The following is a 26,740-nucleotide window of genomic DNA, read 5'->3' on the forward strand; positions in this document are numbered from 1 at the left end:
GCATGTGGGGTTGCCTTTCTCTGAAGCACAGCAGAGATTTGTTATTATTAGGAGTTAGAGCACCACACAGTGTTCACAGTGTCTTTCTGCACCTACTTCCTTATGAGGCACGGCAAGTGTATTTGTATGGCACTATTCATACATACAATCATACTAAGTTACATTAAAATCAACATTAAAATTAAAAAAGGTCTTTAGAATGTGCCAAGATGATGATTGACAATCTCAGAGCTTTGGATGCGTCAGAGGAAACTAATAAGTTCTAGGATGTATTTTGGTCCAAGACCATTCACTGCTTCGTAGACCAAGAGTAAGATTTTGAAATCTATCCTTTGCCTCACAGGAAGCCAGTGTAAAGACCTGAGGCCCAGTGTGATGTGCTCCAGTTTCCTGGTATTAGTCAGGACTTTGTCAGCAACATTCTGGGCCAGCTGCAGGTGCCTGATTGATTTTTTGTTAAGACCTGTGAATACGCCATTACAAAAATGTAGTCTGCTGAAAATGAAAGTATGAACAAGTTTTTTCTGTGTCTTGTTTGGACAGAAAACCCTTGATCCCTGCAAAACAACAGCCAGACTTACTCATAGCTTCTAGGTGAGTCTGAGTCAATAATTACACCAAGATTTCTGGCTTGATTTGTAGTACAATGTACAATGACATGGAGTCAAGGTCAAGGCCTTTGACCTTTGAGTTTTGGGACCAAAAACAATCACTTCTGTCTTGTCTGCATTGAGCTGGATTTGATAAATACACAGTAAAAGTAAGGGACTGTCTTCATGTAATGACGCTGAAATATAAAGTTGTGATATGATGTTGCAGTATGAGCTAGAGGCAGCGTGTAGATGTTGAATAGGAGTGGCCCGAGAATGGACCCTTGAGGAACCCCGCATGTCATCTTTGTTCCCTCAGACTCATAATTGAGTATTCCCTGTCTTGTAAGTACAATTGGAACCAGTTTAGTGCAGCACCACTAAGTCCCGCCCACTTTTCCAATCAGTCGATCAGTATGACAAGTCAGTGGTTTTGGATGCATTGTTATTCAGATATATGTTATTTAAGAATATAATAAGACTGAAATTCATTAAAAAGATTTTTTTTGTTAAAAAGCATGAATTTGTTGGCTTGGCCTGGATTGGCTCCTTCCCAAGGTTGGATATGGGCCTGTAGTTCCTTATTGCTGAAGGATACAGATTAGATTTTTATTTTATTTTTTTTGTATAAGAGGTTTAACTAGTGCCGTTTTCAAGGCCTGGGGAAATTGCCCTGACTGAAGACAATTGTTTACTATCTGCAATACATCTGAAGCCATGCAATTAAAAAGATTTTTAAAGAAATTCATTCAGGCAGATTATCAATGCAGCATGTTGTGAGTTTTAGCTGTTGAACCGTTTCTGTTAGTGCTGTATAATCGAGGAGGTTAAAATGTGCCAGATTAAGACTTGAGTGACATCATTTTGCCTGAGCTGCAGGTTGTTTGTCTTATCTTTAATATTTTAACCATGAAAAAAGATGCAGAGTCATTGCATGACTTTTTGGACAGCAGCTCAGCTGGGGCTGAAAGTCTGTCTACACTAGAAAACAATATTCTGGCATTATTGCTGTTTCTGTAGATAATCTCTGCCTTGCATTTTTCAGTTCCTGGTTATAGATTTGAAGGCTCTCTTTGTAGATGCATGTCTGCAGACTCTTCTTTGAGCTTTAATCAGTGTGGCATTACCCCATGGTGTCTTTTTTCTTGCTGATAAGGACTTTGGTCCTGATCAGAGTGATCAGTGAGTCATGACTTTGGACCTGAAACTTCACAAAAAAATTCACAAGGTCATCAACAGAAGCGGATTGCAGGGTTGGTGATGGTGCTAAAGCCTGGATGAATAACGCGCAGGGGTTTTCATCAATATTACGTCTTCCGATCACCGATTACCAGGGGTGGTTTAATTTAAACGAAAACACAGTCATGATCAGAGAGTGCAACACTCACCACAACCTCAGATCCCTTGAGACCGTTGGATATGATCTAGTGGATGAGGCATCCATCCATCTTCTACCACTTTACCACATGAGGGCTGCAGGGAGGGGGGCTGAAATAGGGAGAAAGGCGGGGTACATCCTGGACAGGTCACCAGTCCATCACAGGGTCACATAGAGACAAACAACCGTACACGCTCACATTCAGTCAATTTAGAGGGTCCAATTTGCCTAATCCAAAAATGCCAAAGGTAAAAGTCCTTATGAGACACTTTAAATAAAAAATTGTCAGTACTTTTATTTTGCTTCTTATTTATGTGGCCCTCCTACAAGTATATTAGATGTGCAGCCTATGAATTGCATAATTCACATCAGACATTCAAAACAAAAAACATGTATTTACACTTTGATATTGTTGATTTTAATAGAACGTGACTTATAGTTTACACAAAATTAATGTCATGTTGTTTAAATGTCCAAATACCTCAGGTATAATTAAGGAATAAAACGTTTTAACATAGAAGCATAGATAATACCCCGTATACAATAGGCCGCAAGGGAGTCGTACATCTTACATTAGGTGAAGTCTCTGCCTATCAGGTTTTCACATCTTAAATTACCCAAACACATCAATGATTAATTCATATCTGAGCAAGGCACTTGTGTTTACACAATATTAGATTGGTGAGAGCTTAGTTAATCAAATGCATCCCATAAAGTAGCATAAAATATAATGCATACTCTGCCAATAACATTTACGAAAGGATTGAAACATGTCCGGATTAGACAGTTCATATTGGCCTTGCTTATTTAAGTTTTGTTACATGAGTTTAATGGGATTAACATTGTCTTGCAGCCACAAGACTAGTTTTATTGCAGTCCAACAGTCAAAAACGACTTGAGACATAAGGACATACCACGATTTCATTTGAACAGGGTTTCTGATATGAATATTTTTCTTTTGCCACTAAAAGTTTGTGGTCCCCAATTATTTCTGAAAACCTCTCATTACAAAACATGTACATCAATGCTGCACTTAAAGACTGTGTGATACCTTTATTTGTGTGCTTAGCTCTAATACTGATCAAATAAAACACTAGACATTATATCAGGTCAAAACATTTTAATTAAAAAAAAAAAAAGGAACAACTAAGAACACAAGTCCCCCACAGAGACAAAGTGACAAAGCCTCCAACAGTGTCGTAGACATTCAGATTTCATCCCTCCTATTTTACAGAGGCAAAGGCCGACTCACGCATGCGCATTGCTTTAACAGTGGTTGGTAAGCGGGCCCGGCGCTTGCTGCTGGAGGGGAAATTAGCAAAGCAGCATCTGTCACGGCCGACTTTGAAGCAAGAGTTGCTCACGTTTATGCGATGGCGCTGTGGTATTTGCCATTGTTGGGTGCACTCAGTCCGTCAGAAACCACAGGCAACAGTGAAAACACGTGAACCTGATGTTATTGACTAGTGCCTCTCCTTGGGATATTTGCAAACGGATTTGATTGGCTGGCACTGAGAAAATTGAACGTTTCTCAACGTGTGCTGCACGCACAGCGACTCAGCGTATCCACAACACAATTCTAGAACAAGACAGGGCCTCAGTTTAAGTGGGAAGCTTTTCAGTCGAGTTTTTGAGTTCACCCTTACAGATTTTGGCCCAACAAGGTTAACTTTGCTCCTGTATGGAAGGAGCTTCCTCTTCAACTTTTTCGGTTGTCTTCTCTTCCTCCTCCTCTTCATCATCATCATCCTCCTCATCTTTGTCTTTGTTCTTTTTATGTTTCTTCTTTTTGTGTTTGTGCTTATGCTCCTTGTTTTCCTTTTCCCCTTTGTCCTGACTGCCGTGTTTCTTGTGCTTTTTGTGTTTTTTATGTTTCTTGTGTTTCTTCTTCTTCTTCTCTGCTGTGTTGTTGGTTGCCGTGTCACTGTGGATGCTCAGGGTGGGGCTGCGGGAGGGTTGGCTATGGGACACACTGGGACTGCCACTCTGTCCTCTCTCTGGTTCCGATCCCTCACCTTCGCTGTAATCGGGAACAAAGGCGGCCTCGTCTGTCTCACGGCCCAAGTCAGAACACAAACGTTGTCTCCTGGGCTCCGGGCCACGACTCCCCTCTCGTCCTCCCCCACTTCTGGCATCTGATAATCTTTCTTCCTTCCCTGTCACTCCTCGCCCCTCATCTCTTCCCCCTCCTCCTCTTGCCTCCTCTCTTGCAGTAGATCTCCCTTCATCCCTCACTCCTCTGTTCTCCTCCCTCACTATTTTTGGTTTGGTTGGTTTTTCAGAATTTGACTGCGACACCCTGCTACCTTTACCCTCGTCTCGTGGTGTTCTCACTTTCTTCTCCTCCCTCAGACCTCTCCTCTCCTCTCTTACGAAATCCCGGGCTTCGGGCCTGATTGGTTTAGTTGCCTCACCCAGCACCTCTCTGCCTCGGCTCCTCTGAGCAGGTGGTGTCGGCTCCTTGGGAACATCAACTCCATTTTCCTGCCCCTCTTCGTCATCCTCTCTCTCCCACTTGGAGCGAGGAGGCAACTGAATGAGTGGTTCTTGGGTTGGTGCAGTGCTGATTAAGAAAAAAAGATTTAACAAAATATTTAAGGTGACTTTTGATAAACCTTTATACAACAGCCAATAGGGCTGGGTACAACACATAAAATATTTATTGATCAGGTATATTTTGAGTCCATCAATTGACTGATTCATTCTGCTCTAAGCCACAGAGCCAGGGTTCACCCAATAACAACTAGCTCCAGATCAAAACTCTAATGTGACTGTAGCAGTTTCACAGTAAAAAGCCATCCAATTATAGACCTGGTGAAACTTGATATAAATTTAATAAAGTACTAATGGTGCACATTTTAAACAGCTCCCCCTGAAAGACATGGCACTTGACTTTGCTATGCAGCTATTTTTGGCACTTTTCATGTCAAGCTAGAGAGAGCAGTCGGAGAGCACGCAGGCCTCCACCAATGTTGCTCAGTTTCTATTAAATCAATCCATCCATCCATCCATCTTCTACCATTTTATCCTCCACATGAGGGTTGCGGGGGTGCTGGTGCCAATCCCAGCTGACATAGGTATTCTATTCTATTAGTAACTCTATGAAATTAAAGCCTGAAGGGTATTTGGTTTTGCACATAAAACAATGGCTGTGAACAAAACATATGAAAATTCACAATTCATAAACAATCAACAAATAGAGACACCACAGACTCACCTGGTAGAGCTCACAGTGTGACTAGTCAGAATCTTTCGACTGATCCGCGGTTTTTTCTTCACAACAGACCCTTCGCCATCTTTCACTGCTGGAAGCACAGGAGGGAATAGACGTGGAAATAAGACTAATGAACATATAATAAGAGGGCATGAGACACAATCAAAGTTATCATCTCTTCACACACGCATTCACTGTGATTCTAATTACCTTCTTTCTGAGCAGCAGCTGGTTTCTCTCCAGAGGGGACACTCCTTTCTGTTCTGTCCTTGGACACACTCCTGGGAAATAAGAGAATATAATTACACATATTACAGCTTTGTTTACAGATAATAACAATGACACCACGCCTTCAAGCAGGAGACAAACATGTAAACAAACCTGTCAGATTTAGCAGCTCTTTCTGACCCTTCACCTCTCTCCTTAGAGGGCACACTTGGTTTCTCTGGAGGGTCCGTCTGTTTCTTGGTGATGGCCAATTTCTCGCCAATGGTCATTTTATCCAGACAGACAGACCGCCCTCCTCCACCAACTCCACTTCCTCCACTGGAGGTCTTTCGCTCTGTCCTCACAGTCCTCTCTCCTTCGGCATCTCTTTGAACGGTAACTGCTACTTTTTGTGAATTTGAGCCCGAGACCTTGTCCTTCTCTCTGTCTGACCCAGGGACTCTCTCTTTGTCAGATCCAGGGAGTCTATCTTTGTCAGATCCAGGAAGTCTCTCTTTGTCAGATCCAGGGAGTCTATCTTTGTCAGATCCAGGAAGTCTCTCTTTGTCAGATCCAGGGAGATCCAGGGAGTCTCTCTTTGTCAGATCCAGGGAGTCTCTCTTTGTCACATCCAGGGAGTCTCTCTTTGTCTGAGGCAGAGACTCGGTCTCTGTCCCTGTCCCTGTCTAAGCCAGAGACTCTGTCTCTGTCCCTGTCCATGCCAGAGACTCTGTCTCTGTCCCTGTCCATGCCAGAAACTCTGTCCCTGTCCGAGCCAGAGACCCTTTCCCTGTCCGAGCCAGAGACCCTGTCCCTGTCCGAGCCAGAGACTCTGTCCTGTCCGAGCCAGAGACTCTGTCCCTGTCCGAGCTAGAGATCCGGTCTGAGCCAGAGACCCTGTCCCTGTCCCTATCCGAGCCAGAGACCCTGTCCCTGTCCGAGCCAGAGACTCTCTCCCTGTCCCTGTCTGAGGCAGAGACCCTGTCCCTGTCTCTGTCCCTGTCCGAGCCAGAGACTCTCTCCCTCTCTCTGTCCAGTCCCGAGCTTTTGTCCTGCTCTCGGTCTGAACCCTGTCTCTCAGCAGATGCAGGCCAGTCCTTTCTTCCAGCTCCATCTGATGTGCTGCAGGATCTGTCTCCTTCCGATAAGTTGATAGCAGCTGATCGGTCTGAGGTGGAACCAGTCTTCTCAGGGCCTGATGGTGCTCTCTCCGAGACTGGCGTATCGTTGCTGCCTTTTCTACCAAGATCCCTGTTCAACTTAATCCTCCTTTGGGGTAGTGACATCTGGGAAAAAAACAACAAAAACAACTCAGTATGTGCATCTTTGACACTGTATGCTGTATTCAACAGCAACTATAATACTAGGCCTGTCACTTCTCATTTGAAATTCAATATTTTGAACATGGGTATAGAGGTCAAATTCATGCTGTCATATGAAGTAGCACCCCTTAGGTTCCAGCAGAGGGCACTTTTAAGGTTTACTACCATAATATCATATGTGACAGTGACAGCACAAGAGGGACCTGTTCAAACAAAGTGACTTTGGCGAAAGAAGGGCCAACAGCACAGCTGGAGGTAAAATACTACATGAGGGAGACTCCCCTATCTGCAGCTAGCAAGCCACTGCTTTGGTGGAAGGACATGGATGCAACAAGTAGCTGCAACTCTGTAAGCCAGCTCACAAATGTGTGTGTTCCAGGGACATCGGTGCGATCTGAGCATGCATTCTCATCTGCAGGTAATATTGTAAATAAAAGGAGCACCACAGTCAATCCCTTTCAGATTGACAGACTTGTGTTTCTTGCAAACAATATCAGAAATTAAGTTGGGCCACTTGCCTTGATTTTAGAACAATATAATATTATTATTTCGAGCGTCCTGCTGTTTAAGTGATTTTCCTTTCAGGGAGAGTTTATTCTATCCAATTTCAGTGCTGGATGAATACAACACTAGCAGCAATGTTAATTAAGTAAGAATTATTAAAAAAGTAAAAGTAATGAAAACTGTTTTTGGAGTATTGGTGGAGCAGCCCGGGCAACTCTTTCAATTGTATTTCAACGAATTACAGGTCACCCAGGCAGTGACAGTCAAACACGCTTGTAATAATACAAACACTGCTATAAAGGATACAATCATTGGACAAAAAAATGTACCAAGATACATTTTTAGTAGCTACGTTGAAATATATTCAAAGGTTTATTTCTTTATTTTTTAAATGCTAGCATAATGCTTGTGAATGTCATCAACCAAATATGTAGATAATTCCAATTAATTCATATATTTTCCTAGAAAGCTATTTGGGCAATAGACCCACCGGCAGGTCCATCAGAGGTCTGATGGGTCCCCGATCTGCATCTCCACGGCCCATTTCGCGGCTCCCTGGAAGTGGAAGAAGACCGGGTCTGTCTGAATGCGGATGTCTGTGGAGCGGCATCTGGTGAGAAAGGTGTGGGTGACAGAGGACGTCACCACCAAGCCCATCAATCCTCCTCAGCTTTCCGGGAGGAGGTCCAAGTAAAGAGCGGCCCTCGTCTCCCATTCTTCTACGACTGTCCGCCGGTGAGGGAGGTCGATGAAGGAGTGGGAGTCCATGTTGATGAGTCATGGGAAGTAGACCACCACTAGGTGGAAGATCTCTTCTTCCCCGAATGTCATGGCCAAGACGGGGACCGTCATGAACAGAAGGAAGAGGTAGAGGCATGTTCTGGGAGGACAGTGGAGGGGTCTTAAGCAGAGGAGGCCTAACTGAAGAGCTTTTACTCTTCTCTTTTTTAGGGGTAGTTGAGCTCAAAGCATCTTCTGATTTAGTTTTAATAGTCTTTAAAGGTTTAGCAACAGAGGAGGAGGAGGAAGATGAATCTTTCTTTTTGATGGCCACACCTTCTACAGTCTTTTTCTTTACCTTTTCACTTTTTGGTTTCACACTCTCTGTCTTCACTTTAGCTTTAACCTTCTGACCCTTATCTTTCTTAGTTTTGTCAGACTGTGTCTTCGATGTAGCCTTGGTTGAAGGTTTAGCTGGTGTGGCAGAACCTTTAGAAGCTGGAGCTTTAGCGGATGCAGAACCAGATGCAGGTTTTGAGGAGACGGGAGATGTTGTATTGAGTGAGGGGATTTCATCCATCGGTTCATCTCTGACAGGAGTAGCATCACCTCTGTCTGACTGATTTGAGGCCTCTGCTTCCTCTCCAGTCTTTTTCTTTTTCAATTTCTTTGTTTTCAAGACTTTGTTACTGGACTTAGTCCCAGATGAGGAAGAGGATGGAGGATGGTGAGGGGGAGCACCTCTCTCTTCTCTCCCTCTTCTTCCTCTACCATGGGGAGAGTAATCTCTTGATAGTGGGGACATTCTATCACGCACCCTGTCCCTGTCCCTGTCCCTGTCTCTGCTGCCACGGCCTCTGTGATGCATTGAAGGTTGTTGGCCGTCATAGTCTTTGTAGTATTTGTTGTACCAATCTGTATATTCTTTTTCCCACTGTCGATACCTTTCCCTCTCCCAGCGATCATCACCTCCAGGACTTCTTCCCTTAAGCTCATATGGTGGTAGCTCCCGAGGTGGTAGCTTCCGCCCTCCTGGGCTGCGGCTTCGGAAGCCCCCAGGGGAACGAGACCGTGACCTGGACCTGAAGGGTACTGCTCCTTCTGGTCCTTCCCAGCCTGGACCCCGATAGGAGGAAGGAGACCGTGGTGAGCCAGAGCGCCGGTACCCGTAGGACCGCGAACGGGAGCGGGATCTTGTCCGTGAGCGTCCATAACTGCGTCCATTGCGTCTGGAGTAAGGGGAGCGGGGATAAGACCGACCATGGGAGCGTGAACGGGAGCGTGATCGACTGGGGGTATAAGAGTAAGACCTGGATCTGGATCTTGAGCGACTGTAAGAACGGCTGAACGGAGAGCGACTGTACGACCGGGACCTAGACAAGGAAATGGTTGAGAATAGCAAAAGTAAATTATGTTAAAAAAAGAAAGATAATGCATAGTTCATAAACAGGAGAATATGACTAAAACAATTTAAATCATGAAAATCTTTTCATGAAGTTACCTGGAGAAAGACCGTCTTCGTCTCTTTGGGGAATTTCTGTACTTCATAAGTTCTTTGTGGAAGTCTTGAGTAAATTCATCTAGTTTGGAGGTGACTCTGTGGAGGTAAAGACAAAAAAATACTCAAAGCTATTGCTATATGCATATTTTAATCATATTTAATTTAAATTAAATTAAAGATTGATTTATTGTCATTCCAACACACATTAGGACATGAATTTAATATCCAACCATGCATAATATTCTTCGTATAAATCAGTAGTTTGAAAAATCAGTAAAATACCCAGAAACACCAGGTAACAACTCACTTGTCCTGTCTGTGCCGCTGTCTGTAGAAATCGTCCTTTGAGAGGGGAGGCTGAGGAAGGGAAGGTGGAAGATGGGGTAGATGGGGCTGGGTACCAGGGGGAACCCATGCATTGAGGTTGAGCCCTGGTGGTCCAGGGGCATAGATAGGCTGGGGTTGGTAACCAATTGGAGGAGGAGCAATAAGGCCAGGGCCAGTGGTGTATGGAGGGGGATAGGGCTGCGGTGGGGGAGGATACAGGGACGGAGATGGATATACTGGAGGAGCGGGTGCAAGAGGTGGAGCCGTTTGGATGTGGGTGGGGGGGTACTCTCCTCTACTTCTGTAGGACCTGGTTAAAAGAGAGACAGATAATTGTCAGACTGAATACAACCCTAAATGTTCAAACTGCCCAAAAGAGGAAACTCACCTCTCCCACTGTCTGCCTCCCCCTCTCTGAGAGTGATGCGGCCTTGACTGGTGACCTAATCAGGCAGAAACAGTTTTAGTAAGCTGCTGAATGTCTTTCCTTTCAAGGTCAATTAACCTCTTCATAATATATATGCACACACATTTATATATATACAGTATATACACATATATATACATATACATACATACATATATATACATACACACACATATATACATATACACACACACACACACACATATATATATATATATATATATATATATATATATATATGCACACACATACATATACACATACATATATTATTTTATTTATTTTTTACCTGGTGGATTAGGCAGCCTTGGAGGTGGTGGATGGCCAATAAGTGGTAAATGGAAGGCCTGTTTGAGAAATCAGTGAGATAAATGTTACCCTCAAGAGCATGTAGTAATTATGCACTTCAGTGAACAATAAAAAAAACTCACATGTGATCCACTCTCTGAGGTAGTTTCAGAGGCTGCTCTCACAGGTGGTTCTGGATCTATTTCACTAAGACACAAACATGCCGACACATGTCAAACTCCCCATTTTGAGTATGTGGTTTCATATATTTGTGCAGACCATCTTAGATTAAACTTACCCTGGAGGGGGTGGTTCACCCTGGCTGGAGGAGTGAATCGGAGAATGATGGTCAGCAGCAGGTGCAGGGGATGTTGAAACATCTTGACCATCAACAGCAGTTGCTTGAGGAGAACTAGGAGCAGTGGATGTATCAGCAGGAGTAGATACAGGGAGCTGGACCTGTGATTGAGGTGCAGCTGTGGGTACACTTGGAGGTGAGGGAATGGCATTGGCTAGCAGTGGGTCTTGCTGTCTTGAGGGCAGTGGCCTGGTCAACTGAGGGCGCGGTGGTGGCAAGGTTGCATGTTGGACCTGCTTGCGAGATCGTTTGGTGTATCCCGTTTCATTCTTAAAGTTGTTTACAGCCTATATTATGTAAATGGAAATGACATTTTAGTTTTGAAATCAAGTATAACAAGCCAAGAGAAATACACGATGATACATGCAAGTAGCATGCATTTCAAGGCCTTACCTGACGAAGAAATTTGTTGGCAATTAGATTATCAGGTGAAACATCCGACTGCTTACATGTGAAGCAGATATGCTCCTCTGAGTCCAACAAGGCAGTCCTTATACCTGGAAAAAAACAGACATTATTTAGTTGAGTCCATGTATTTCAAGTACAACATGTTTTTAAAAATTGATCACAAAGGCAAGAGAATTTCCAATCAGACAAAAAATCCTTTTAAACAAACGTACTATGGCTCTGAACTGATTATTATTATTTTACTAAACATTGACACATTAGGAGAAAAAAAAAACTCACATTCATCACAGTAACTGTTCCCACAGCAGGGTATAACCACAGCATCTGTCATCAAGTCATTACAGATTGGGCAGAGGAGTTCATCAGGGATTGGGTCTGAATCGTCCTCAGATGATGACTGCTCATGAGGAACAAAGGGAGGGCGCTCTTTCTTTCCTTGAGCATATGCTTCCCTGAAAAAACATATTTGGATTTGAAGTTTAAGGGCTTTGATATTGGCAAAAAGAAAGCAACAGTGATTAACCTGTGAACATGGGCAAATTGAGACAAAGTTGACAAAGTTTACAATAACACTGTATGTACATATCTGTATTTGAGAATATCCTTTTGACACATACGCATCTATCGCAGGTATTGCATATTCTCCAGTGCTGGTTAACATGGCTCCTTTGGTGCCTGGCTCAGCTTTCACCATGAAGCTCTGAGGAATACCTTTACTGGTCTTTACTGGCTTAGGAGCCTCTACACTCTTATCCTGGACCTAAACAAAAAAATAAAATGATCACCATTTTGTAGGTTATACTGCAATTAAGTAAAAAATTAACTACACAGGGAAAATGAAAACAGCAATTGATAAATACCATCAGCATGGGGCACTGTCGAATGTAGTGACCAGCCTTTAGACAGCGAAAGCAGGTATAATTAGCGGGTGGAGGTCCCACTGCCTTCTTGGAGTAACTAAAAAGACAATTTTGTTTTTCAAAATGTTTTCATCAGGAGGTAGTACATTTTGTATGAACTAATGATAATAAAAATGGAACAATTTATTTGCCCATCATCAAAAAGGAGCAAGGCATATGCATGTGTTTGAGTACTAACTGTATGGGGTCATATTGATGGTTGGACTGAGACATCATAGCTTTGATCTTGTCTTCCTCTGATGCATTTGCATCAACCAGATTAGCAGTCTAAAAGTACATAAGCAAACCAAAAGAGCAAGATGTCAAAGAGAAAAAAAGGACAGAAAATGAAATTAAGTTTAAAAAAAAATTTTCTCCAAGTACAGCCTGTGTCTACAGAAACAGTACCTTGGCAAGTTGGGCGAGTGACATAGAGGGAGAAGAATCGGTCTGCAGGAAAATCAGAGTACAGATAATAAAGGTGTTAACATGATATCTAATTGATGTACAGTGGAAGATAAGAGCCCAGATAGTTCCACACCACATCTGTGTCCAGTTCTTAACAGTCTCCAATTTAAGAGCCATTCATGGTTTTCCCAGTATTTAAAAGCATGAAATAATTCAAATATGAGTGAGTAATTAAACATTGACATGGATAACTAAAACTTTGCACAATGTTGGGTTTCACTTATTGTGTTCTGCAATAGAAAACGTTAATGGAGTAAAATATTCCTCTTGGACTGCGTCTATGTATAAATGGGAGATTTCTTAATTAGATTGAAAGTTAAAATTAATTACTTGCAGTTTACCGCACAAAAATTATTTCTAAAAACGGCAGATTATGTCCTTTACATGCAATTAATTTCCAAATCCTGTACTGATAAAACATTTCTATTACAATGCTGGAAATAAGATATACTGAAAAATAAACTAAAAACATACATTTTTTAAAGTGATATCTGTCTCCCTCTGGAAACATAAATAAAAAGTCACAACTTCAACGTGTACAAATTAGGCTGCATTAACAAATGATTGAAGTGTTTAACTGCAAATTTGGTAATATAGAAAAGCAAACGTCTCCATTAAGGCTTCACTATCAATTCAAAATTTACAATACCAACATATCCCTGTAATGATATCTTAAAATAGATCCTGCTACAATGGGGGAAAGCAATTTCCTCAAAGGAATAATTGACATTTAATTTAAAACTGCAGTTTCCCTCCAACAGGCCGCAATCATTCATGGTTGTTGCACTGGCTGCCCATCAAATGAGGTTGTCACCACTGTGAGAAACTGATCAAAACAATTTTATGACTGCAATCAGGAAACCAATTAGCAAGCAAAACGCGTTGCCAGGCCGTTTCAATTACAATAAAAGTCCAAACACTGTAGCATGTCAAAGACGAAGGGCTGATAAGGCAAACAAATAAGGAGATGCTGAGTTAAAATATCCCAATTGGGGAAAAAGTGAACAAAACTGGTAAGTTTCAAACTATTCCATGAAGCTGCCAATATACCACTGCAGAGTGAATGGTAAAATAATGTATCTATAGTGAAACATGAGAATTAAGTCTCACATTAGGACAATGAATAAAAATTCTACAAAAATAAGATTGTGCCGCCAATTTCTTTTGAAAAATATAAGAGTAGGTAAACAAGCAGGTGGAGTCCATCACAATATGCAGGGCTCAGAGGAAAAACTGGGTTTTGCAGAATGCCGTGGAGGGAACACACAGGGATCTGGTGCAAGTGGTTCTGACACTGAACCACCGAACAACTTTATTGACAGGTTCTGCAGCTTACAGCTTACAGGACACACTACACCAGTATACGTCTCACTGCAGGAACCATGGAAGGCCTCCAAGGAATGACGAGATGTCATAGTACTTTGTGATCAGGTGACAACACTGTATGTCAGTGGCCAAGTCACAGCATCTCACTCATTAAAACTAGTGTCTTGCTAATGCCCCAAACCACTGTTGTAACAACACCGGTTGAATTAGTGCCTGTTTTTTTTCAAAATACATTAAGAATTTAATTCAAAAACATTAAACTCAGCAGGATGAAATCTCTGAGCCTTTACGGTTTACGGTAATGTGCAGTCCATTAAATATATATAACATCTTCATGTTCAAATTGTACAAAAAAACAGTTGACACTGAAAATTTTACTCAACATCATATTAGAGTATATTAATGTTTAGCAGGGTAAGTTTTCAAAAATATAAATCTGTGACTCTGTTCCACTCACATAACTTTAGTATTGTAATTGTAATCAGAGTTAATTACAATCAGTCTCAGCCACACTTAACTCCACTGGGTTCTTAACCCACATAAATAAAATATTTTCACAGAAAATAAAACGACAGTGATCAATACAAAAGTACCATGTCTTCCTTTTACAAACCCCTTTAAAAAATACATTTGTCTGCCCTGAAGCAGGCTACAAACCATTTCAATATGAAACACAGTCAGTGACAGTTTAAATTAATTCACAGTCAATTAAAAAGTGGCAACAGTTAAACAAATGGTCAGTTCAGAGCATTCAAAAACAATTATGACTAGTCTGTTGTTTCTCATCTCTCTGAGCCACAATCTAAAACTTTTAATGTGCTAATTTCAAAACACAAAACCTTTTAAAAGAGAAACAACAAACTACTTTAACGGTGGTGACTCCAAGAAACCCTCCCCAAAAAGACTTCATATAACACATAGAGGCTGAGATCACAACACAAATGGAGCCAACAAACAGTGAACAGAAAATACACAGGGCTCAATCATTTTTGACAGAATTAATACTTTTTGAGAAAGGTGACTAAAGCCAGAAAGAGGGGGAGAGAGTGAGAAGTGAGAGGAGGACAGAGTGTTGTTTTGGGTTTGGTTTACATACGGGTCTAGATGATCCCACCACAGCTGTGTCAGAACGATCTCTGCAGGTACAAACGGAAAAAATCTGTTACCAACTTACAACTGAAAACAGGATCACGTTCTGAGCTGTCACTATATATTAAAAGCTGCAAATTATACTTGAAAATGCATTACCTATAGAGCTATTCAAAACTTCATTACTAGTGAGCGTACTCCTACAACTCAAATATAATCCAAGTACAAACTTTATACATACACAATGAACGTCCTGCCAGCAGGTTTTACTCCACCGATCGGAGTACGGCGGACAATCACGGACGAGTGTTTTGGAATGTGGGCTTCATCATCAGTATATTCTGGAAAACATGACAGAAATCATGAGAAATCAAACACATGAAGAGAGGGCACATTAATGATATCACATAACATTTGGTGACGTGTAGTTAAATAAATATTGTGCATAAAATATATCCGGCATGTAAAGAGTGTGTCCAAATGTGGTGCCTGAGCAAAGAATATTCATCTTTTAATTTATAAAACAGCCAAACCAGTTGTTCAAAATTACACATTTTATAATGCATGGCATTGAAGAGTTATCACGATATTTTTTGGCATAGCTATTTATTTTAATATCATTACTTGAATAAGTCATGCATCACCAAAACAATGGGATACCAGAAAAAATGGCAAAGACATTTTAAAGCACACACTCAAAAATGTTTACAGGTAGTGTTAATCTGATTGCCTACAAACAAGTTATTTGAACACAACCACGGTGAGTATTTTGCCCTATTTTCAATTTTATGGCAATTGATTTTATCCTTAAAAATTATAAAAATATGAATATTTGTTAGACCAACAGAAAAGGTCAAAACTAGTTATCAACTTAAAGCCCCAAAAGTGTTCCTTTGAAGAAAGTCATTAGTCTGCAGACAACAAAAAACAATTTCAATGGGAACTACAATTATAATACAATTTTTTATGCAAAGTTGCACAACTTTGATCTCAAGACAATTGACAAATGCTAAGTGCACCATTTTTAGTTTTTTGGGTGATTCATTTATTTCAGACATTCGTTGTTTAAAATACAAAATACACCGCAGTGCAGACACATGTATATTGAGCATGTTTATTAAAGCAATTATTGGAACATTTGCATTGTTAGATTCAGACGTAGAATAGAAAACCAGCAATACTATAAAAACAAATGACATCATATATAGAATCACAAAACACGTTTTAACTACAAGTCTACTATTTACAGAGACAAACATGTCTGTCGGTCACTGACCAACAGTGTCAAATATATGACATATTCGGCATACATTTTGTAACTTGTCAGTTAATAACTTACCTTCTCGAGTTTGCGCATTGGTGATCTGCAGGTCGCAGTCTGTGGCCTTGAGGCGCTCCCGAGCCATGATCTGCCGTTTAAGCTCGTTGAGAGTGATGTGCAGCCCATCGAAAGTGACTGTGTTGTAGTCCAGTTTGGAAGAAAACTTGTAGTGAACACACGACATTTTAACAGCTCTAAGCACTATACTCAATTAAGCACAAGGGGAAAACCAAAAACCACAGGGCTGGTATGATTACAAAATAAAACAGCGTCAACACTGAACACAGGAGACTATATATTGTGTTTTTAATATGTAAACCTTCTTGATGTGCGCTAAAACACTGATGACAGAGAAAGGGATAATATGTGGATGGGTTCAGATCGCAGATGTAGTCACAGTCTTTGTTATTGCCAAAGAAAAATGATCGAGGTGCGAGGCCAGAGCGCCATTAAGCGGCGCCGTGTGTCTCGCAAGTTATTCAAAGTCCGGAAAACACAACAGGATGCCACCGAATCCAAGAGAGTCCATGTGGCACGATATCAATCTTTGCTTACGGGGAATAAAATGAGGCCAAGTCCGTAGTGAATTGTCCTTGGAGGAAAGCCCGGGCCGCTGCGCCACCAGTGGAGCTAGCAGCGGGCCTGGGGTTGCCTCACCACCAGTCCTTAGCTTTGTCTGCTGTAAATAGTTTATATTACAAGTCACACCAATACGACTGAATAACCAGAAAGTCCACAACACTTCCGCAACGAGTCCACAGTTTCTGTCGCCGCTCAAATATAATACACTAGAAACCCGTATATATCGTGTCAGATTGGTGAGTTAGCTAACATGATACACCTCGAAATTAGCTACGGCTCCCTCTACTAAACCAAAATAAGTGGCTATGCTAACACGGCCAGTCACTTCAACTGTCGAGTAGTCTCACAAAATCCACTAGTTACGCAGTCAAAACACAAAGATTCCTCTTCGGTCCACGGTTGCGTTTCGCCACGTAAAGCGTTAAGTTGTTTATCCGGTTAATTATTCAAGTTAAATCCATAAAATCCTCCCCGGTGATGGTTCGTCTCCTCGCTGTTTCATCAAAATGGCGCTGGACGGAACCGGATGTGGCGGCAAGGATTCTTTCTAAAACACGAGGACAAGATTTTCATGTTATATTACAACTTCCGACAAAACAAAAATGAACAAAAGACACAATGGAGCAAAAATTTAGTATTGGTATTAAAGTATTAAAATATCATTACATGTATTTTACGTACTTCATGTTTAAAACAGAGGAGTAATACATAACAAGACAGTCATGTTTCGATACACCAGGTATGTGTGTTTCCGAGACCATGCAAAGGAGCCGATTGAAATAGTACATTTATTTCGCTTTATCATTTATCATTTATATAGTATTATTATTAATTTTCTAGCAGATACTCGGATTGATTGATTTTGCACTCACGTTCAACGGTAGCGTGGCCGAGCGGTCTAAGGCGCTGGATTAAGGCTCCAGTCTCTTCGGGGGCGTGGGTTCGAATCCCACCGCTGCCAAGAAACTTTATGTTAAATATCTGAAATAGGTCCTCATATTGAAACGTGAAATTTGAAAACCATAGCTATAAGGCACTGTACCGTTTATACGCACTCTCCTTCAAGTAAATCAGAACACACATCTTTTTTTTATTTGTTTTTACAGCTCAACCAACTTGTCTGTCATTCTCCAAACTCACTGCTTTCATCAAATGCAGTTCATGTATTTTTGTTGAATAAACAAAGCTCTGATGGATCAACTGTACCAAACAGTGACTAAGTTATGAACATGAGTGAAGCAGTATTGATGGTGGAGACCCAGACAGTAAGTATACTGAGTTCACATTTATTTATGTCTAAATGCCCCCAATCATGTTGGTGTCAAATTACTTTATCATACCATAACCTGACTTTCACACATGTAGCTACTGTGCAATCATATACTGGAACATCTGCCATCCTATGTGAAAGCTTTCTCAAGGAAATGTAGAACACTTTGCATATAGTCCATGGATGGGAGATCCAATTACACATGGCCACAGGAGACGGATCATGGACCCATTTTAATGCCAGGCATAAACAGTCACGCTTAACACCGTCCACTTATTGTGGGATCTAATATTTTCTGGGGGAAAAGGGGAGAAAATAGATATATTTGGAATCATCACATCTATTGAGTACAATTTTTGGCAGTTAGTGAGTCAAAATGCTCTATCAGCCTTTAATTCAAAGTGAAGATATTGGTTTATACAGTTGATGGTGTAGTCCAGGAATACTTCCTATCATCTGCTTAGAAAAATCACAATTTAGTCAAGGATCTGGAACCAGGAATGGTTTGCATTGTTAATAAAGAACCTTTTTGTGACAGTTTCTTCTTCTTTCTCCCCTTTTTTCAGTGTCTACTTCAAAGGACAAAGCAAAAGTCTTCTTGAGCTCGTCTTTAATAGTCCTCTCAGTCACTACATCTAAAATCTAACCGACAATGTGTGACTGAATGGTGCTGCTGCCATAGTAACACATCAGGTTTTTAGAGTTTGGCTGCTGTTCTGCTGCCATTGTCTCTAATACACATAACTAATGCGTGTTCACAAACATTAAGGCGGTAATGTTTTGCGGTGCAGGGGAGTCTGTTATTTTTGAGGGACTATTTGTACTTGATTTGCTTCTGTGCCGACTTAAACAGGGACACATATATTCTGTCACTCTCTCTCAAACACGCACAACAGAGCTGTGCCTTGTGGAACACACAAAAACAAACAACTTGAGCCACACTTGTTCCTCTCTGAAGCATTTTTTGTGAGAGATTCTGCGCATTTCATTTTTTTATTCCATGTGTAAACAGAGACTCGATGGCACTACAACAGGGGGAAAAACCTTTTGTTACACTAATACATGCTCTCATGCATGTTACACAATACACACTGACTCACAGACACACAAGCAGACAGTGGCAGAGAGGGTTGCATTTAATGGCATTTTGTTTTCATGTTTAGACCCATTAAAGTGCGTGTACTGTAAAGTGATAAAAAACATCTCTGCAGACATAAAAACAGCACTAAAGTAGCAGATCTCAAAATGTTCTTGTTTACATTTCCTTTGTCCTTGTCAACAATAAATGAAACAATTTGATTTGATTAATTAACTGCCAGCAAATCATCAGGAAACTACTTTTGATCGTTTTTTAAAAAAAATCTTCTTTGGGAATCTTTCAGAAGGTTCTGACATCTCACAGACTAAACGGTTAATAAGAGACAAAAATCAACTGATTGGTCAATGTAACTCCATTCAATATCCTCTTTATTTACCAAAGGAGTGAGGACATCCTCTTATTAAGCCTTAATGTCTCACTTTAGTCCCTCTTTATCGCTGCACATCTCCATCCGTCACACTGGTGTGGTCCTTCTGTTGGCTGCACAGTTCCCGGGCAGCACGTCTGTGTTGTTATGAGCAGCTGTGGCGGTTAAATCATCCACAGCTATGTCGACGTTTCCGTCTTTGATTGGAGAGGTTAACGTGTACAGCATGAATTCTGTGCCCACTGTCACTGGGGGTGGCAGAACTGCCATGCCACTGACTTTGGATTCAGCGGAGAGGGACGGCTCTCGGTCTTGCATCAAGGATGCTCGAAAGGACTGTGTAGTCGAGTCCCCGGCGCTGTGGTTGCTCCTGGAACTGTAGCGGCGGGAGCGGTTCTGGTAGTAGCGGTTGCGATAGTAGGATGAGCTGCGGGAGATGGGCGGCTTTGTGAGTGAAGGCCGGCCTTTGGTGCGCAGCTGCCTGTGTTTCTCAATGAACACGTGCACTGCCAGGACGCCCACCATCTCTGCCAGCACGAAGGACAAAGCCCCAAAATAAAAAGACCAGCCATACGAGTAGCTCTTCTTGTTGTCACTCTGGCTGGGGTCACCTGAGTTGGCTGATATGTACACAATGATGCCAATGATGTTACTGAGACCTGGAAGAGTTTGAGGGGAAGAATAAGGTCAAACAATGAAACCTTCTTTGCAGCTTTCAACTCAAGGCTGTCAGGTATTTTAAGAAACTAGTCCAACATGAACCAAAAAGGAGAAATTCACAATATAAATGGTTAAACAAGCATATTTGTGTGTATTTTGTTGTTGGCTTACTCATCACAGGTGACGGTTTGGCTAACTTAAGCTGAAGTCTGTACGATAACTGGGCCTTTGTGCTTCATTAACAAAGCAGAAGTCTGTTCGCGTCCATCTTCATGCTAACTTTCCTCTCTACTGGCTGTGCTGCTTGGATCGTTGATTATTATGACTGGGCTGGGAAACGAATGCGCTCCCTCATGTGGCTAAGAGGTGTACTGCAGACATGATTTTAGGAAAACCCTGGTATTTATTTTGCAACCTCAGAAATAACTGCTCTGTAGTAGATTTTGAAGTGTGTCAAGGACAACCTTTAAAATCATCACAAAAACCACCTGAGTAACGTATCGAATGTGATGAGGTCACGATGCTGCAGAAAGTGGTGCTCGTTTCTGACCTGCAGAGACAAAGAGTATGCCCGCACTGAGGATAACGTTGTAGCGCGACTTGTAGAACTCACTGGCAGCCACACACACGCCTCCGAGAAATAACAACCCCACACTGAGGATGGGGAAGAGGCTGGAGGCTCGAACTGCTCCTGAGGAGAGGAGAGAGGAGAATGAAATATAGTTTATACAACATTCAAACACTTGACTTACATTCCAGCTGTTATATAGTATTGCAACTGTAAATTCAGCTTCAGAGAAATCACAGTGAGATACACAGATACTTATGGGGAGTAGATCACTTGATTTACATTACAATTAAATGTAATGTAATTTTTATACTATATAAGTAGGGGAGACTGGGGATGGTTATAAAATGGGTCAGTTGTAACACATTCAAATTTCTCCAGTCAGGAGCAGGTTAGGAATCACCTGATTCACTTTCCACATGCTCAAGAATTAGCACCGCGTAGCAAACTTCAAAGAAAATGTAGGAAAAAATTTTGAGGTAAAAGAGTTTTTTTTTTTACTTTTGTAAAGGCATTAACTTTGTTGTATTTTAATTCCTGAGACGTAATTCATGTTCATTGTTTGTCAGTCAGTCATCATCTAACCGCTTTATCCTCCACCAGAGGGTCGCGGGGGGTGCTGTGCCAATCTCAGCTACATCAGGCGATAGGCGGGGTACACCCTGGACAGTTCGCCAGTCCATCGCAGGGCCACACACAGATAGAGACAAACAACCATACACTCTCACACTCACTCCTACGGTCAATTTAGAGTGTCCAATTTACCCAATCCCCACATTGCATGTTTTTGGACTGTGGGAGGAAGCCGGAGAACCCGGAGAGAACCCATGCACACACAGGGAGAACATGCAAACTCCATGCAGAAAGGCCCTTGTTCCAACCGGGGCTCGAACCCGGGTCTTCTCGCTGCAAGGCGAGAATGCTAACCACTATAACACCGTGTGTCCCGTTCATTGTTTGTCTATTTAGATATTTCCTATGCAAGTTGCTTGTGCTAAAGAGTTAGCTGTTAGCTGTAAGGTATGCTAGTTCATGGCTACAAGAGTCTAGGTTAGTTGTAACAGTCGTTAGTTAGTTAGTAAGTTAGTTAGTTAGTTAGTTAGTTAGTTAGTTAGGTTTTCTTTAAATTTCAGTATGCCTAGGTCCTGGAAAAGAAAGACTTAGCAGCCGTGCCTCTCGACATTTTGTATATGGTCTGTAAAACTCGATCAAATATCCATGGGCTTACATTCCAACTGGACCCTGAGGTTTGTTTACTCGGGAACTTTACTCATTCTAAACTTGAGACAAATTATGCCCAGAAACTTACAGAAATCCTTTGAAATCTATTGCTACGAAATGTATTGCAATAAAGTGGAAATCAGACGCGCCCCCCACCCCCAAATTAAAATGTGGCTCTCTGAAATTCACAGCTGTGTTCCCCCTAGAGAAGATAACTTATTGGATGCAGAAAAGAAGTAAGATATAAGAAAAATAACCATTTTGACTCATTTCCATTTATTGGCGGACGTTCAAATGAAGAGTTGGTAGAGGACAGAGAATCTTATTTAACTTAACTGTGAAGTCCAGTCATTCGTCTGAAACTATTGCGAGAGACACAACTTGCTTGACAGTGACGTGTGCTGATGTTACCCACGTAGTAAATACTCTGCAGCATCCTGCTCGTAGTCTGCATCTTCAGCAAAGTGATCAATGTCCTTGCAAACGCCACGAAACGTCCCTGCAGAGGAGACAAAAGGAACACATTACCGTACGTCCAATTTCAGAACACATGACACATACTGTATGATTTTTGGAAGTGAGGAAGATCTTTGACCTTAGACCAATCATTGTATTGCTAATTATGCTATGTTATTCCATCTAATGAACAGTTTCATAGTGAGTTCTTCAGCTTCAGGCCTCAACTAATAAACATTTTCCTTTGATATTGTGCATAAATATGAGGATATCTGCCCATAAACCTAGAGAAGTCTAAATACAGTAATTAAATGTGAAGCCTTAGGTGAAATCCTTTCTCGGGAGCCTCTAATGCAGTTTCCTGCTCCCTGTAACCTTTGGTCCTGTGCTGCCTTTCAACATTTGCACACACAGGGAATTATTGATAACTCTGTTCCCATGTGCTGCACTGATTGAACAGTATTGATGATGTGACTCGGTCACCGCGGTAACCAGAACGCATTTAAATTTAAAATGAACAGTGAGGATGTGACGGGGCTGATTTGCAGATCATGTTTTTAATCACATTATTACAGAATAAAACATTGTTTGCTGACATGATAATCACCCAGCTCCTGTTCTGGGTCTGACTGTGTCAACACACATATAACCGTATCATACCAATATCACACATACAGAACATTATCTTTTTTCTTTGCCTTTATTGTGTCATTATTAAGAGTTCTGTCATTAGGCACGGATTAAAAAAAAAAAATCAAATATTAATTGTGAAAAAATTGATTCAAGGTAAAAGTTTAATTATATTTGGTGATAGATGTATTAATATTTTATGATGGTATTTTATTAAGCATTCACGATCTCTTCACTTACATTTCAATTCCAACTTTGGAGCTCAAAGCTGCAGCACAGGGAGTGACTGTACGTAAGAGATGAACACGTCAACAGAAAATGAGCAAATCAAAACAAACCGCAGATAAAGGGTGAGATAAAGCAATAAATAATTCAAAATGTAATTGCACTCCATCACACATGCAGGACGCGAAATCCTCTCCCTATGAGGCCTCTACTTGAATCTTGCCAGCAATCCAATTCCAACAAAAAGCTTATATATCGGATAGAATAGAATAGAATAGGAAAATTGTAGAGCAGTTCAAGTGACTGTCTGTGGTTTGGTCAGATTGTTGAATTAAGACTACTGATGGCGTTTGGGACAAAGGATTTTTGAAAACACCTTTGGCTAAGGGGACACAGCAGCGTCTCCCGCATTTCAGAAGCTCATACTGTGCAGAAATTGGTTGTGAGCCGTCAGCCAAGATTTCTCTGGCTTTCGTCCTCATCCTTTGTGTGTACAGTTGGCTCAGACACAATTTTGCTCGTCTGTCGGCTGCAGGAGAGCACTTTCTCCTCTAAGACTTCCGGTGTTAGGCTTTTGGCTTTTTGGTCGAACACATAAAGAGTAAAGAAGCGGCTACAGATGCTTTAACTGTACACCTTTGGCTCAGAGAGCCAGTTAGAGGAGCATTAGATCAGAACAAAGTAACATCAACAATTACATTTTCTTATTTCTTAATGTAATTATCCACATTTGATATACATGGTGTGTTGTGTGTGGGGGCGTTGCCAAATAAATGTAATAATTACTTATAACTTAAAGGGTTTTTGAAGTGTGGCTGTATGAGGCAAAGACACAGAGACAGCACTGACTTTGCCGTGTATGCAGCTGCCACTGGGAACCACCTAAGACACCGACGTCGGCACTGAAAATACGACAACACAGGGAAAAACTGATTTTAGCCACTTAACAAAAGGCTCCTCAATGTCCTAAGAGTATGCGTGCCTCTTTGTCTTACAATTAGACAGACTTTTCTGACTGGAAACTGAAGTTTTAGTCACTTTGTAAACTGTTCTTTTTCCTGCACCAACGTCCATAAAGATAATCTGTGATTTTACATCACAGCACGAGTCGCTGATCCTTCATTAATAAGTTCAAATGTGTCATTTTCCTTAAAAACTTACAGTATTTAATGAAGCAGTCGTAGCAGAAGCTGCCGTGTCCATGTGAGCGATAAACACACGCCGATTTTCTCTGTGGACGTTTGTGCATTTATTCAAGTTTTTGCCACATGTGTAATTACTCACATGACGTTGATCTACTCAAACTAATATTAGGTGTCACATAGCAGGCAGTGAAAGTGGTCAGAAATGTTCTATTGTGACATGGGCCATCACAGGAATGGACAATAACTCAATAACAACGTGTATCACAATCATTTTCTTCTTCAATGTATAACAAAGGTTCAGAATATATACACTTTGAAATGTTTCTCTATTTATCGGAATTGTAAAACCACAATAAACTTTCTAAAACCAAATCTTTAACCATCTGACATGATATTACAATCATTATTTAGATCAGTTTAGTACCAGACTCGCTAAAAAAATTAAATATACACAAGATTATTGACTGATTTGCAACATTGTGTTTCCATGTCTGTATTATTAGATCGTCTAAGACCATGTTTCTCAAACTGTGGTACACGAGCTTCCTCTGGTATTATTTGGAGGAAAATCAGAAAATACTGTAAACTGTTTATACCAGGGTCTGTAAAGTGAAACAAATAACTTTTTTTTAAAAATAAATTAAATAAAAATAATAATAAGTAACGTTATCTCTCGCTCCATCTTAATCTAATTTCACTATATCAGTGTGTGAAGTATATGTGAGGAAGAGGAGGATGAATTATCTTATTGGGAATAAATCTGAATAAATCTTTGCTTGGTTTATTTACACCACTGTGTTTTAACTTTGGTGATAATGGTGTTAGAGTTCAGTATTTGTTTATTATAACAATGTTTTAGAAGCACTGATCTAAGATGTGGTTAATGATCTATTTCCACTGTGGAGACTTTTGTATAAAGTGTATTACTCACCTTCAGTGCAGCAGGTCCTCCACAGACCAGAGTGGGTCAGGACCTCCTCGTTCTTGCGGACGGTCTCGTTGTCGTTCTGGCTCTTGGAGCGACACATCCCGCGGGAGTAGAGCCAGTAGTCCGTGCCCACAGCGATGGTCATGAGGCTGAAGGCGCAGAAAGCCCCCGCCGTGGTCAGCAGCATCATCACACCGCGGTTACACAGCCTCATGTCCACACCGGAGGACGAAGCTCAGAGTTTTCAGCACCTCTCATCTGCTGCTGCTGCTGCTGCTGCTTCTGGGATGTTTCCATGACAGACGCTGTGTCACAAATCATTAAGTTCAAACAAACCGAGACATTTCCTGCATGGAAGAAAAAGTAGTTGAGAGAGAAAGATGGAGCGACAGCAGCGTGTTCTCTGGACACAAAGTGGTTTATAGGAGATCAGCTCTGCTGGACTCTAACTACAGGATAACCCCGCCTCCGTATCTCTCTGCGCGCGCGCGCGTGTGTGTGTGTGTACTCTTTTCTGGCATAAACACTGACCTTTTCAAGACGAGGAGTCTTCATGGAGACCAAAACCTGGTCGTAATGAGGTAGAACCTGATTTCTGAAGAACTGATTTAGGATGATTTGAATAGTTGTTAGGTTAAAGGTTAGGGTTTAGAATTTACTGGTACACAGTGGTCAGCAACTGGCGGCCCGTGGGCCAAAACTGGCCCGCCAGCATTAATTATAAATGTAATAATTAAAAGTATTGCGAGCAAATGTAAAGTAAAAAGTGTTGCCAGGGAACGCAAAGTAAAAAGTACTGCGAGCAATACAAAAAAAGTATTGCTAGTGCAAGGGAACGCAAAAAAAAGTATTTAGAGTGCAAGGGAATGCAAAAAAAGTATTTTGAGGGCAAGGGAACGCAAAAAACTATTGCAAGTGCGAGGGAACGCAAAAAAGTATTGCCTGGTCTGGTCTAAAATATTTCCCACCGTGAACCTAACCAGGCTCCATAGAATAACAGAAAATCTGATTTTTTTTATAAATACTTTTTAAAAGATATTTGCAAAAACGACAGAATTCAGTGCCTTGTACTCTGGAGAAAAAAGATAAACTTCATAATATTTAGTCTATATCTAAATATTATGAAGCTATGATGTTTTGGCCCATGTATTCAATTGCTTATTGACCCTAGCCCTAATTTACTTGCCAAACTCCTGGTTTTGGCTCTTAAAATGAATGGATGTCAATGTGTCATCCATTCAT

The 26,740-nt window shown here is 41.2% G+C and overlaps 4 protein-coding genes and 1 non-coding gene across 5 annotated transcripts; 1 reads left to right on the top strand and 4 right to left on the bottom strand.

Annotated features, from left to right (window-relative positions):
• Positions 1–3,073: 3,073 nt before the first annotated feature.
• LOC122770703 (E3 ubiquitin-protein ligase RBBP6-like) lies at positions 3,074–6,071 on the bottom strand. Its single transcript, XM_044027728.1, has 4 exons — positions 5,564–6,071; positions 5,393–5,463; positions 5,186–5,273; positions 3,074–4,531 (listed from the first exon to the last, which is right to left on the bottom strand). The coding sequence occupies exons 1-4, from the start codon at positions 5,677–5,679 to the stop codon at positions 3,634–3,636; spliced, it is 1,173 nt and encodes a 390-aa protein (XP_043883663.1). The 5' UTR covers positions 5,680–6,071; the 3' UTR covers positions 3,074–3,633.
• Positions 5,957–13,815, bottom strand: LOC122770702 (E3 ubiquitin-protein ligase RBBP6-like). Its single transcript, XM_044027727.1, has 15 exons — positions 12,552–13,815; positions 12,343–12,431; positions 12,105–12,201; positions 11,862–12,004; positions 11,524–11,696; positions 11,230–11,333; positions 10,777–11,123; positions 10,622–10,685; positions 10,480–10,537; positions 10,152–10,206; positions 9,744–10,073; positions 9,437–9,532; positions 7,706–9,308; positions 6,322–6,675; positions 5,957–6,226 (listed from the first exon to the last, which is right to left on the bottom strand). Exons 1-15 carry the CDS (start codon positions 12,726–12,728, stop codon positions 5,957–5,959), a joined length of 3,960 nt encoding a protein of 1,319 aa, XP_043883662.1. The 5' UTR covers positions 12,729–13,815.
• Positions 13,816–13,883: 68 nt separating this feature from the next.
• Positions 13,884–17,464, bottom strand: LOC122770704 (E3 ubiquitin-protein ligase RBBP6-like). Its single transcript, XM_044027729.1, has 3 exons — positions 16,366–17,464; positions 15,268–15,367; positions 13,884–15,073 (listed from the first exon to the last, which is right to left on the bottom strand). Exons 1-3 carry the CDS (start codon positions 16,529–16,531, stop codon positions 14,959–14,961), a joined length of 381 nt encoding a protein of 126 aa, XP_043883664.1. The 5' UTR covers positions 16,532–17,464; the 3' UTR covers positions 13,884–14,958.
• A 344-nt stretch (positions 17,465–17,808) lies between these two features.
• On the top strand, positions 17,809–17,890 carry trnal-aag. Its single transcript has one exon. It is a non-coding gene; the product is annotated as a tRNA-Leu (tRNA).
• A 1,288-nt stretch (positions 17,891–19,178) lies between these two features.
• On the bottom strand, positions 19,179–25,954 carry cacng3a (calcium channel, voltage-dependent, gamma subunit 3a). Its single transcript, XM_044027572.1, has 4 exons — positions 25,502–25,954; positions 22,530–22,613; positions 20,876–21,016; positions 19,179–20,324 (listed from the first exon to the last, which is right to left on the bottom strand). Exons 1-4 carry the CDS (start codon positions 25,710–25,712, stop codon positions 19,753–19,755), a joined length of 1,008 nt encoding a protein of 335 aa, XP_043883507.1. The 5' UTR covers positions 25,713–25,954; the 3' UTR covers positions 19,179–19,752.
• Positions 25,955–26,740: the final 786 nt, after the last annotated feature.

The sequence above is a fragment of the Solea senegalensis genome, linkage group LG6 (genome assembly GCF_019176455.1).
Source record: "Solea senegalensis isolate Sse05_10M linkage group LG6, IFAPA_SoseM_1, whole genome shotgun sequence".
Lineage (NCBI taxonomy): Eukaryota > Metazoa > Chordata > Actinopteri > Pleuronectiformes > Soleidae > Solea > Solea senegalensis.